At 36.2% G+C, this 12,304-nt stretch overlaps 2 protein-coding genes across 2 annotated transcripts; one reads left to right on the top strand and one right to left on the bottom strand.

The window, feature by feature from the left end:
- Nucleotides 1-77: 77 nt before the first annotated feature.
- LOC126753639 (GATOR complex protein Wdr59) lies at nucleotides 78-5,617 on the top strand. Its single transcript, XM_050465290.1, has 10 exons — nucleotides 78-656; nucleotides 734-944; nucleotides 1,015-1,147; nucleotides 1,206-1,356; nucleotides 1,533-1,706; nucleotides 1,772-2,221; nucleotides 3,000-3,191; nucleotides 3,276-4,307; nucleotides 4,369-4,590; nucleotides 4,673-5,617. The coding sequence occupies exons 1-10, from the start codon at nucleotides 354-356 to the stop codon at nucleotides 4,748-4,750; spliced, it is 2,946 nt and encodes a 981-aa protein (XP_050321247.1). The 5' UTR covers nucleotides 78-353; the 3' UTR covers nucleotides 4,751-5,617.
- Nucleotides 5,618-6,034: 417 nt separating this feature from the next.
- Nucleotides 6,035-11,206, bottom strand: LOC126753640 (peptidyl-alpha-hydroxyglycine alpha-amidating lyase 1). Its single transcript, XM_050465291.1, has 7 exons — nucleotides 10,886-11,206; nucleotides 9,947-10,115; nucleotides 9,607-9,847; nucleotides 9,257-9,552; nucleotides 8,985-9,191; nucleotides 8,363-8,896; nucleotides 6,035-6,615 (listed from the first exon to the last, which is right to left on the bottom strand). Exons 1-7 carry the CDS (start codon nucleotides 10,970-10,972, stop codon nucleotides 6,425-6,427), a joined length of 1,725 nt encoding a protein of 574 aa, XP_050321248.1. The 5' UTR covers nucleotides 10,973-11,206; the 3' UTR covers nucleotides 6,035-6,424.
- Nucleotides 11,207-12,304: the final 1,098 nt, after the last annotated feature.

The following is a 12,304-nucleotide window of genomic DNA, read 5'->3' on the forward strand; positions in this document are numbered from 1 at the left end:
CAGTGAAATTTTAAGTATCGATACATTTATTATATCGCTGAAATTGATAAGATTCTCTCATCTATAGTTTAACGCTGATAACAGTAAACAAATTAATTTTTCTATTGTGTTTGGTTGTCTAGTTAGATGATTTTGACAATTTTGAAAATGTTTTGATTGTATTTAATTACAATAAAGCGTTGCAATACCTATAGATGTGTACAAACATAACTTTACAATATTTGTGACTATTTCGTTCTTAACTATAATGTAATACGCGTAGCCTTAGCCTGTATTTTTTTTGTACTTTAACACTTTAAGGATCACTATTTGTTGCCGTTTAAAGTTAATAGCATATTTCCTACAACAAAAATATGTCACCAACTTCGGAATCTGCAGCGGCTGGTGGCAACAGTATCCGTGGCCGCGAGCGTGAAAATGCACATATTATCCAGCAGAGCAACAAGTGTTATGAACACCGGGAACTGCAGGCTACTGCAATGTCTGTCGACTATACAGGCCAGTGGGTTTTGTTGGCTGGTCGACGCCACTTGGCATTGCAACGTCTCGGCCAGGATGATGGTACACTACGAGAATTCCAAAGAAATTCTAAATATGAAGTATCCGCAGCTGAATTCGCAACACTACCAAATCGGCAGGAATATTGTGCGATCGCAGTGAGTTCTAATAATTAGTGAATTGACAATGAGGAAATGATGTTTTATCATTATTATTATTTGTATTGCTTTGTTAGACCAGCGAACACATTGATGTTGTTACATGGGGTGCTGCAGACATGCAGCATTATCATTCATTGCGTGGTCACACACGCATGGTTACCGATATTGATTGGCATAGCAAAAATAGCAACCTACTGGTCAGCTGTTCAATTGATACATTTTCACACATTTGGGATTTGCGTGATCCCCGCAAGCCAACACTGTCCTTGAGTGCAGTTTGCATGTGTAAGTGTAATGTTTTAAAAAATACTTTTTATGTCTTCAGTTTATATCAAAATCTTTAATTTAATTGCAGCTGGCGCAACACAAGTTGGTTTCAATCGTGTTTCGGGTCATCTATTAGCGGCGGCACATGACGGCGATCTTCGCATATGGGATATGCGTAAGGGTTCGTGTCCTGTACACTATATCACAGCGCATTTGAACAGGTATTTTGACGAAATAAAAACATTATATTAAAATAATATTAAATAATTTTGCTTATAGAGTGCATGGCATCAATTGGAGTCATTTGCGTGAAACTTGCTTAGCTACCGCTAGTCAAGATGGCACAGTAAAGTACTTCGATGTAAATAATCCACGGCGTGCAGAGAAAATTATAACAATGTCATCGCCTGTGTGGCGAGCTCGTTATACCGTAAGTGAGGTTAATTTTTGTTTATAAATATTCATTTATTTTTAATTAATATTTTTTTTTTTTATATATTTTTCAAATTTTTTTAATGTATTTTTTAAAAAATTTTTTAATATATTTTTTTAAATTAATTATTTGCATATATTATTAATAATATTTGGGATCATATTTACTTGTAGCCTATAGGCAACGGTTTGGTTAGCATTGTTGTGCCCGCTATGGGACGCGGTGAGAACAGTTTACTGTTATGGAGTAATAACAAACAAACGGATCCTGTCTGCTCCTTTGTTGGGCATACTGATGTAATATTAGACTTTGAATGGCGTCCAAATCGTGAAAACACATCCGAGATTGTAAGTCACAGTGCTTTACAAATATTTAAAATACTCGTATTGTTCGTATTTATTATTAATTTTAGGAACTAGTTACATGGTCACGTGATCGTAGTTTACGCGTGTGGAAGATTGACGATATGATGCTGAAACTCTGCGAACCCGATTTCGATAGCAACGAAGTGTGCGATACACCTGACTCTTTTGCCGACACTCCAACTAAATTCCAACCGATACACTCATCATCTTTGTATCAGCCGACTTTGAGTTTGACGCGTGCTGGTGCCGCGTCATTGCCTTCAGAAAGCTCTGACAGTCTAACAATACCGACGTTATCGCGCTCGCCTCCGCCGCCAATGCGTAAAGAGGAGACACACATAGCACGTTCACTTACGGATCAGCCGACATGCTCGCTGCATCATGAGTTCTCGCTACTAAACAGGAATATGCCACATGTAGAGGTTGACCTATTAGATGCGATTAAACGTTTTGCAGTCTTCAAGATCTCAGCTGGTGGACACGTGGTGGTGTTGCAGGTTAGTCTCTTCTTGGCAAACTTTAAACATATTTACATAGTTTTTGTTTTTATTATACTCTTGCGACATGTATAGTCTATAATAACCGTATTTTTCACTTAAGTGTTGTTTGTATCACCTAAAACTTATCGATATAGGATTATATACATACCGAGATATCGAGAAATCTTGTCCAATAAAAAAATTGTCTACACAGGGACTGGTATAAAGAAAAGGTTCATTGACCTTAGAAAATGTAAACAAAGATGTCATTGAACTCGGTAAACAAAGGTTTTGTACTTGGCTAAATATTAACAAAAGGGTCATTGACCTTTGAAAAACGTAAACAAAATGGTTATTGACCACATAAAATGTCAAATGGGTCAATAACCCCAAAATTGTAAACAAAAAATGTAAAAAAATGGTTGGTAAATGAAAAATAAAGGTTGTGGAATTGGCTAATTATACACATATGGGTCATTGACCTCAGCAAAATGCAAACCTCATAAAATGTAAACAAATAGGTCGTTGACCTCATAAGTTGTAAAAAAAGGTCACCGACTCCAAATGTAAACAAAGGTTGTTGACTTGGGTAAATGTAAACAAAGGTCTGGACTTGGCTAAATGTAAACAAAGAGCCCTTGGACCTCATACAATGTAAACAAAGGGGTCATTGACCTAGTAAAAACGTAAACAAAAGAGGTCATAGTTTAACCCTTGCAAGTTGCTAGAGCATAAAATGTTCCATTACATCCGAACTTAGCTTTTCCCTACTTGTTTCTATTTTCTTTCCTTACAGACAGTTTTTCCGACTGAGTATCCGAGTCCGAATATTGGACCCGAATTCTCCTTTTGCGAAGGCACCACACTGCATGAACAACTGTCGGCCGTGCTGCTGAAGACACTCAGAACGAACGCTTTGCAACGCGTTAAAAAATCGCGCACCTGTGTCGAGCAATGCCTGCGCGCATTGGTGGGTGCCATGAAAAAGGTGGGTGTAGTCGACCCAGCGCTGTATTTTTAAAATATTTAAAAACCTTATTGCATTTATTCTATCGCATTTTTGCGAAAACAGTCTGTGGGCGGTGTCACCGACAAATCACAACTACGCCTACAGTCGCCACGCTTGGAGGGCGCACTAAGTGGTGCGCTACACGACGCCTGCATACCATATCCACGCACATCGGGTGTGAACTTCAACACCACCGGCCTTTTGGTCACCTTCGCGCAAGCGCCAAACGTTAAACGCTTAACCCTGCGTCATCAGAACACAACACCGCGCACATTTTCCGCCATTAGCGGTGGCGTACTCTTGGGTAATGTCTTTAATACGCATCGCGATTCAAATGCCTCCTTTTATCTGCAAGATCGCATGAGTGCGAAACATACGAAAAATCGTTCGATGCAAAAGCAAACCAATGCCACGCCCATCGTGCATATTTACGAAGCCTGCAAGCTGCTGAACATCAGCTGTGAAATGGCCAAAGAATTCTCACTGGACAAGCGCAATTTGCGCGCCACATGCCGTCGCAATCGACAAGTGTGCGAAACATATGGTCGTTACGACTTGGTGCCGATATGGACGCTCGCCGAACTGATCGCCAAACCGAATATACCGAACGAAACCAAATACGAGACACTCTTCTACAAAGACCCCTTTAAGAAATTTCTACTCGAGGCATTGATTATGCATTTTGCCAGCGCCGGCGATTTGCAGACGGCTGTCATGTTGGCGTGTCTCTTTCACAAATGCTCCTCAACAGCCGGCGATTTAGGCGATTTAATGTTGACCACAACGCAATGCTACCAGCACACCAATAAACTACAACAGTTAAATAATACTTCGCCGTATCACACAGTGTTGCCTATCGACTATCAAGCCTCACATCCGAAATCCAACTCGGCACTCGCGGTCAATGTGCATTTGAAGCAATTGCGCAGCAATTCTTGGTCAGACTCTTTGGACTGGGTGGACTCGAAAAATTGCAACTCTGACTCGTATTCATGCTCGCTGATAAGACGCACCAAAATGCCGTTATTCGACCACTTCAAGAAGGTGTATGCGGATATACTGTTCGGTTGGCAACTGCTGACCAAACGCTCGCTGGTAATATAACCTTTATTAATTTTTAAATACCGTTTTCTCTAATGTTGCATTACTCCTGCAGATACTAAAGCATACAATGTTCTCACAAAGCCAACCACACGGTGTCGAGTTCGTTACCGAGTGCACCGGTTGCAATAAAATTAAGCGCACGCCCTCATGCACCAGCTGCAAGCGTCCGGTGCTCTTCTGCCAGCTCTGCAATTTGCCGGTGAAGGGCGCGGCTAATGCGTGCTTGGCTTGCGGTCATGGCGGCCATATGGTGCATATGATGCAGTGGTTCAAGGTGAGTTGCCGGCAGCTGGACCGGATGCGTCATATCTTTAATGTAAGTTGTTTCTTTATTTTTCTTGCTCTCCATTCTGCAGAAACATAGCATTTGTGCCTCTGGTTGTGGTTGTAATTGTTTGAAGCAGACTGCAGCTCTGCTGGCGCTTATGAATTGATAGACTTCCTTGTGATTATTCTATTATATGTGCCATTTTTATATTATTGACCAAAAATGCCTTAAATTGTTGTGGCAAACATAAACTTGACTTCGATACGCGCGTGTTTTAAACATGTTGGTTCTACTTTTTGCTTACTTATATGCATATAACTGTAATATGGACAAAAAATAATATTTTTTAATTAATTTACCTAACCTAAAAATTCAAATAAATTCGAGACTACGCCATTTTTTACTTAGCGTCAAATATATTTGTTAAATAATTATATACAATATAACTCATATCTTAATAAATAGTTAAAATACATTTAATTTGTACAACAATAGTTAGATAATAGATAAAATTTGGCCACAGTTAGTTCTGACTTAGTATACTTAAAAAATGCGAGAATATGTTTTAAAAAACATCAAAAATATTTAATCACAAATACACAAAATTTAATACATACAGACATTCATACAAACAAATTTAGGATTTTTGACCAGATCAACCCTGGTAACTTTCCGTCGGAATTTCCGGTAGTCTCTTAGATTTTTATGAAAATCTTGGTCAACTTAAGTTGTTTTAAATCATTATAAATGGTATACACATAATATGCACAACATAACTGATAATTGATGCTAAAACAGTTAAGCATCCGGAAAGTTCCCAAGGACTTCGAGGAGACCTGAAATATCTGTATGTAGGTTTGATTTCTAAAATAAAGTATCACTCAGCCGTCAAGCACTTCTAATAAATGTTCACTAAGAATGTGTTCACACGAGTACGCTTTTGTTGCACAAGCCGGTTTTTTTTTTGTAGGCGAGGGGACGACATTGCTGAAGTAATTTCAACGAATGGTGCCGTGTTGACAGTTCTGAACCAGATAAAAATCCGTGACTGTTCCGGGTACTTAGATCCGACCGTCGTGGGAATGGAACCGATCGTTATGTTGTTTTTGTTGCAGCGACGGAAAACATTGCTGAAGTAATTTCGAGGTATAGTGGCGAATCGATAGTTCTGAACCGGATAAAAATTCGGATTTGTTCCGGTTACCAAGATTCGACCATCGTGAGAATGGAACCGCTCGTGTTGTTGTGGGTTTTATAGCGGCAGAAAGCATTCCTGCATTAATTTCGAGGTATGGTGCTGAGTTGACAGTTCTGGACCGGATAATAACCCGGGTCTGTTCCGGTTACTGAGATCCGACCATCATAGGTATGGAACCACTTGTGCTGGGTTGGTACGCATTGTGTTCTTGTTCGTAATAGTTCGTTGTTACGGAATTCATACATTGACATATGTATGTAATATGTAAATATGTATGAATATTTGAAGGATTCAAATTAGATAATAAAAAATATTTTCGTGCATTGCGTGCATGAAGCGTACAAGAACTTGAGAAAAACCATCCGACTCAATATGTCGGACTCGTGTCGCTCGCGTGAACGCAAAATGATCAAAAGTGAATTCACTGTTAAAGATGGGCGACAAAAGCAGCCCTCGTGTGAACGCAGTCTAATCGAACAAAACAAAATTTATACTCTCCGAGTCATAAGATTCCATATAGTGACGTCATAAGAAATCAGATAGTCTTCATTTCTTCAATAAAGCTTGTAGGCATTAATGCGCATTATACACACTTACATACATACATACAGCCATGTATACACTCATGTATAATGTAAGTACTTAAGCAAATGGCGCACTAGTCAACATATTTGTAGACGCTTCGTTCTCTTCGTCGCTGGCATTTTGATCGAGCTTCTCAAAGCCACCACGCTTGCCACGATCCAACAGGAGGCCGCCCAGTTTGAAACCTTCCGGCTTTGAGGGAAAATCCCAGGCATGACGACGATTCTTCACGCCAAATGGCAAACAACCTACAAGTAGAGGCAACAATTAAACGAAAACAGAGTCGGAAGCTTACACGAACAGCGAAACGAATCACAAATACAACAAATATTCAACGTAACACGCACTGCAAGTTAAAAACAACAAACAAATTAAAAAATAAAAATTTAAGAAAATAGGGAATGTAAAAAAAAATTTAAAATAAAAAACTTCAAAAAATTAAAAATACTATTAAAAAAATGCAAACAACATAGGTAATTATAAGAAAAATTTAAAAAATAAAAAAAATTACATAATTAAAGAAAAACTATAAAATTAAAAAATTGAAAAAGAGAAACTAAGGAAAACAATAAAAAAAAAATTAATTAAAGTAAATAAAACAATTTTAATTTAAAAAAAAACTTAAAAATAAACAAATTTAAAATAATAAAAAGCAAATAAAAAAATTAATAAATAAAAAAAACTACAAAAAATTAAGAAAACTAAACAAAATAGTAAATTAAAAAATTATAATAAACAATAAAAAAACTGAACAAGTTAAGTTGCTAAAAAAACAACTAAAATAATATATTTAGTTCAAAAATAAAATAAAACCTAACAAGAGTAAAGATACTATTAGAAAAAACATAATAAAAAATACAAACATAATTATAAGAAAACTTTAAAAAATAAACAAAAATTAAAACAAAGATGTAAATAAAATTAAAAAAATTTAAAATTATAAAAAACAAATAAGACTTAAAAAAATGTTAAAAATTAAAGAACAATTATAAAATTAAAAAAACTAAAAACATTTAGAAAACTAAAAAATAAAATTTGAAAAACTAAAACAAAATTAGAAAATGATAAAAAATACGAAAATAATTATTAGAAAACTTTAAAAAATAAATAACACTTAAACAAAAAATTACAAATTTAAAGAAAAAATATACATATAATAAAAAACTAAAAAAGATTTAGAGAACAAAAGAAATTAAAAAAAAAATAAAAAAAACGGAAAAACTAAAACAAAGATAAAAAACTTAAAAACTAAGAAAAGTTATGAAAATAAAAAAATTAAACAAAAAATATTAACTAAAAGAAAGACAACTAATTAAAAAAATTTAAAAGTAAAATAAAAAACAAATAAAATCAATTTTATTTTTTAATAAAAAAAGAATGCAAAAAAATTAAAGAGCTAAAAATTTTACTATAAAAAATTTTCGAAAAAATAATAATTAAAAGTAAAGAACAAATTAAGATAAAAATTTAAAAATTAAAAACAATTACAGAATACATTTAAAAAATTTTATTATCAATAAATTGTATAAAGGATACACACTAAAAGTACATGATGGTGATGTGTAAATAGTAAAAGCCAATAGAAAATTTGAAAAAAAATTTAAAAGCTGTCATAATTCAAGCTTACAATTTTAGTACACTAGTACATAAAGTAAAAAATTTAAGAAATGACAGATCAGCCTAATATACACTAACACTAAGTTGCAGTTTTTAAAAAGTAATATAATTTTTGCAAACAAGTGCACAGTTGCCAGAGTTAATTACAAACAAATACAAAATAAAAGGTTGTACAAATGAAAATACAACGAATAAAAATATAAAAAATGTACACACATATAAAGCATACATAAGTATAATTAAAAAATGGAAACACTAAGGGAAGTAAGAACACAAGATGGTATCATCAAGGGCATTCATCACAAACGTTTTGACTGGAAGCGACCAATTTGCGATACACCAATTCACTAGGTGGGCCAACACTCAACGTTTCGTTACCTCGTTTGCGTCGACGAGCTATAATGAATGCCAGCATAAATGTTAGCGAAGCAAAAAGCAACATTAGTGAAGCCACCAGTATGGCGGTGCCACCGGGATGGTGTGCTTTTGTTGTTGGCTGCGTTGAGATCTCTTCCATTTCTTGTGCGTTTGCACTTAGTGCTGGCTTGTTCGTGTTAGTGACGTTAGATTTGACCAAAACTTCGTCCACATGATATTCGGGACCGGTGCGACCCAATGTGTTGCTCTTGCTAAGCGTAGTTGTTTTTGCAGCTGACAGAGGCATCGATTTAGCCACGGTTTTATGTAGAAATTTGTGTACACGCATCGGATTCAATTCGGCGACATAAATTTCATTGCCATCCTTGGTGACGGCCACATCATGTGGGTTTGAAAATTGCATATCATTAGGACCAAACTTTGAGATCACCTGTTTGGTGCGCATATTGATCACATAGCCGCGTACTTCGTTGTAAGGTAGCGACCTGATGCCCAATTCACCGATCGGTCCATTAACAACGACAAGTTGACCGCCTGTAAACAATTGCCGTTACATGTTCTTAATTATTTTGCAATAAATTGACAGAAGTTATATATTTTATAAGCTGTAATGTTAATTTACCTTCCACTGGCGTATAATCCATGCTAAATAAGCGATCGCCTATAATTTGACTATGATATTGTGAATGGAATGTACCGTTGGTCCAGTAGAAACACTGTACACGACCATTTTCGCGATCAGCTGCGCAAATTAATTGCTGTTCGGGCACAAGCGTGAGCGCGTGCGGAATGGCGAAGTAGTTCTTTGGCGCCACCTCAAAGGACATGCCTACATATAGATTTTTTTTAGTTACTATATAGTTACATAAATTATTTACGTATGTAGTGACTAACCAGAGAATGAGTTTTGTCCCCATGAAAGGATTTTATTGCCAGCTTTATCATATTTCAAAATACGTGCATTGCAGTAACCATCTGCCACGAAGAAATCGCCATTCTCGAGTACGGCAACTGAAGTGGGCTTGCAAAATTTCGAATCACCTACGCCGGGTATAAAAGCAGTACCCAAAGTCAGCAGCGGTTTATCATTAGAGCCACGTGGACCAAATTTGAAAACTTGATGCAGCGCCACATCGGTTACCCAAGCATTATTCTCATGATCGATGGTCAAACCATGTGGCATATAGAATCTAAAATTAATTGTATTATAACATTTAATTTGTGTCACATCTACTGCAACTTACAAGTCCTTTCCCCAGCCATACACGACGTGACCACTTTTACGTTCTAATGCCAATACGGTATTAGCGCGTATGGGTCCTTTTTTCCGTTGTTGAAAGACATTGCGGTTGTTGAACGTATTGCCATCCCAAAGACGATCTACACGATGAAATATAACCACATTTCCTTCCTTGTCGAAACTCACCGCACTCACTGCACCCAATTTTAGCTCATCAGCTGGCCAAGCACTTTGATACACATAAGCTACAAGTAAGTTAATAGTACAATTTATATACATATAGTATACATATACATATGTATATACAGATATATTTATTTATATGGTATACTAAAGTTACTCACTTGTATTTAATTTCTCGATTTCTTCTTTCACATCGATTTTCTCAGCTTTTAATTTAGGTGGTTGTGGCCAACTTATATCAGCTGAGCCGCCCTGCATAATCTGTTGAATGCGCTTATTTGTGCTTAAACTTGTGTCATCTGAGGACAAATAGCGTTGTATTGAGAGATTCTGAAAATTTAGCACATTTAAAGAGTTTGTAATGAGGTATGTAAACATAAAAAGTTGTTTATTAATTTTACGATTTCTTATCAGCAAGCAAAACTAAAGTAAAACAAAAAAAAAACTAATATCAGTTGCACCGAAACTATACCGTTTACTTATAAAGAAGTTTTCATACAATAACTTGATTTTGAACGTTCAGTTTACATGGAAGCTATATTCTTGGGAAGAAACGGGCGTGTGCAAAAATTCGGACCAATATCTGAACAACGCAAGGACTAAATCGCGTGTAGACAGACAAAGCGACATGGCTAGTCCAACTCAGCTCTCTGAGTTTATATACATACATACTCCTCATGCTTATGATTTATAAACATATTTGATAGAACCTTTAAGTTTCCTTTGGTTACAAACTTCGTGGCAACCTTATTAATACATAGGTTTAGGGTATTAAAAACCAATATTCGCATCAAGCTCAGGCTAATCATCATCTAATTACATTACTATTAACAAGCCAACTAAAACTAATATCCAAATCTGCAGTTTTCCCCCATGCTAAGTGCTGACGTTACTCTTGTTGTTACTTTACTAGTTAGAATCGGTTCTGCCACAATAGCGCAACAGCATAATTCCCCACCCTAACAAAACTATGTATGCCCACACGTATAGAAGTTCTTCACACATACAACAAAAACTAGCATATGCCAACAAAGTATAAAACTTTCGGCTCTATATTTTATTATTATAAATATAACTTATTAGGAAATTTCAATGCTTACCTCATCGGTGGCAGAGTCGGCTATGCAAAATGCCAAAAACACCAGCGAAATGCTGCAGGTAGAACGCACAAAATTTGTAGTGATCATTTTGGCCACTTGTCTTTGTCCCTGAATGGTTTGTTTTTCGTTCGGTTGCACTCCCTTTGAGTGCGTCGTAATTTATAAATAGCGAGATTCGCAGGACAAATGACTATATGTATTTTCTAAATAAAATACTGAGTTTCTTTACATTATTAGTTTTGTATGAAATAAATAAATGCACAAAGCTGACAAAAATTACTGTATACGTCTGTAAACAGATGTCATTGAGCTAGAGCTGCTAGAATTGTATCGAAGTAACGATATCAAAACGATATTTAGTAAAAAATTTATTTTAAGCACTGCTGATATATATTTTTATGGCGAATTCTTACATCTCTAAGTTGGGGCTGCCACTTCAAGCCGCCAGAGAAATAAAAACACTAAACGCTGCCATCACGAACACGTATGAAACGCATGTTAATCGATCAGAAGTTTTAAAACTATCGATTGTTGTAAGTTTCTTTGCTAACCAACTATCGGTTAAAGTACTATTAAATTACCCAAAAGTGCTACCAAGAATTTCTGTCAAAGTTTGTATCAACATAATTACCATTCTAACCGAAACAAGTTTATATTTTTTGAGATAAATTACGCTATTGTTTACATTTTACGAGGTAAATGACATTTTCGTTTGCATTTAGCCAGGTCAACAATTTTTGTTTAAAGTTAGGGTCATTGACTCTTTCGTTTACATTTTATTGGATCAATGGACGCTTTGTTTACATTTGTGAGGTCAATAAGCCGTTCATTTTCATTTGTTCAAGTCTAGCACCTTTGTTTACAATTAGCGCTAGAGCACCCTTTATTGAAAACTTTTCATTTGATGAGATATCTTCACAAAATTTGACAGTTATTGCCTAAGGAAATAAAACAATCTTCAAATAAATGATTTTGATTCAAATCACATCACTTCGCGGCGTAAGAGTCACCTAAGCCTGCTTTATTTATATAGACTCAGCTGGCAGGCAGCTTCCCTAAGGTCACCTCATGACTTTTAAATCACATCACGTCAAAGCGTTAGAGTCCCCTCAGCACTAGCCAGCCGCGGAGACTGCTTTATTTACATAGAATCAGCTGCCAGCCAGCTACCGTTGAAGTCAACTTGTGACTTTCAATTCACATCAATGGTCGGCGTGAGTGTCGCACAAGCATTGGCCAGGCACGTTGCTTGCTTTTCTTATATAGAGGCAGCTGGCCGCCAGCTACCGTTGAAGTCACCTTGCGACTTTCAATTCACATCACTTCGCGGCGTGAGCGTCGCACAAGCACTGGCCAGGCACGCTGCCTGCTTTTCTTATATAGAGCCAGCTGGCCGCCAGCTACCGTTGAAGTCACCTT

Source organism: Bactrocera neohumeralis, chromosome 3 (assembly GCF_024586455.1).
Source record: "Bactrocera neohumeralis isolate Rockhampton chromosome 3, APGP_CSIRO_Bneo_wtdbg2-racon-allhic-juicebox.fasta_v2, whole genome shotgun sequence".
Taxonomy (NCBI): domain Eukaryota; kingdom Metazoa; phylum Arthropoda; class Insecta; order Diptera; family Tephritidae; genus Bactrocera; species Bactrocera neohumeralis.

What these genes read in the sequence shown, in the direction of transcription:
- LOC126753639 (XM_050465290.1), top strand. Translation starts at nt 354, where the DNA reads ATGTCACCAACTTCGGAATCTGCAGCGGCTGGTGGCAACAGTATCCGT. An exon ending in GTGAAAACACATCCGAGATT is followed by an intron (nt 1,707 to 1,771) that starts GTAAGTCACAGT and finishes TATTAATTTTAG; the next exon opens with GAACTAGTTACATGGTCACG. An exon ending in TGGTGGGTGCCATGAAAAAG is followed by an intron (nt 3,192 to 3,275) that starts GTGGGTGTAGTC and finishes TTGCGAAAACAG; the next exon opens with TCTGTGGGCGGTGTCACCGA.
- LOC126753640 (XM_050465291.1), bottom strand. Translation starts at nt 10,972, where the DNA reads ATGATCACTACAAATTTTGTGCGTTCTACCTGCAGCATTTCGCTGGTG. An exon ending in TATGGCTGGGGAAAGGACTT is followed by an intron (nt 9,553 to 9,606) that starts GTAAGTTGCAGT and finishes AATTAATTTTAG; the next exon opens with ATTCTATATGCCACATGGTT. An exon ending in GGATTATACGCCAGTGGAAG is followed by an intron (nt 8,897 to 8,984) that starts GTAAATTAACAT and finishes AATTGTTTACAG; the next exon opens with GCGGTCAACTTGTCGTTGTT.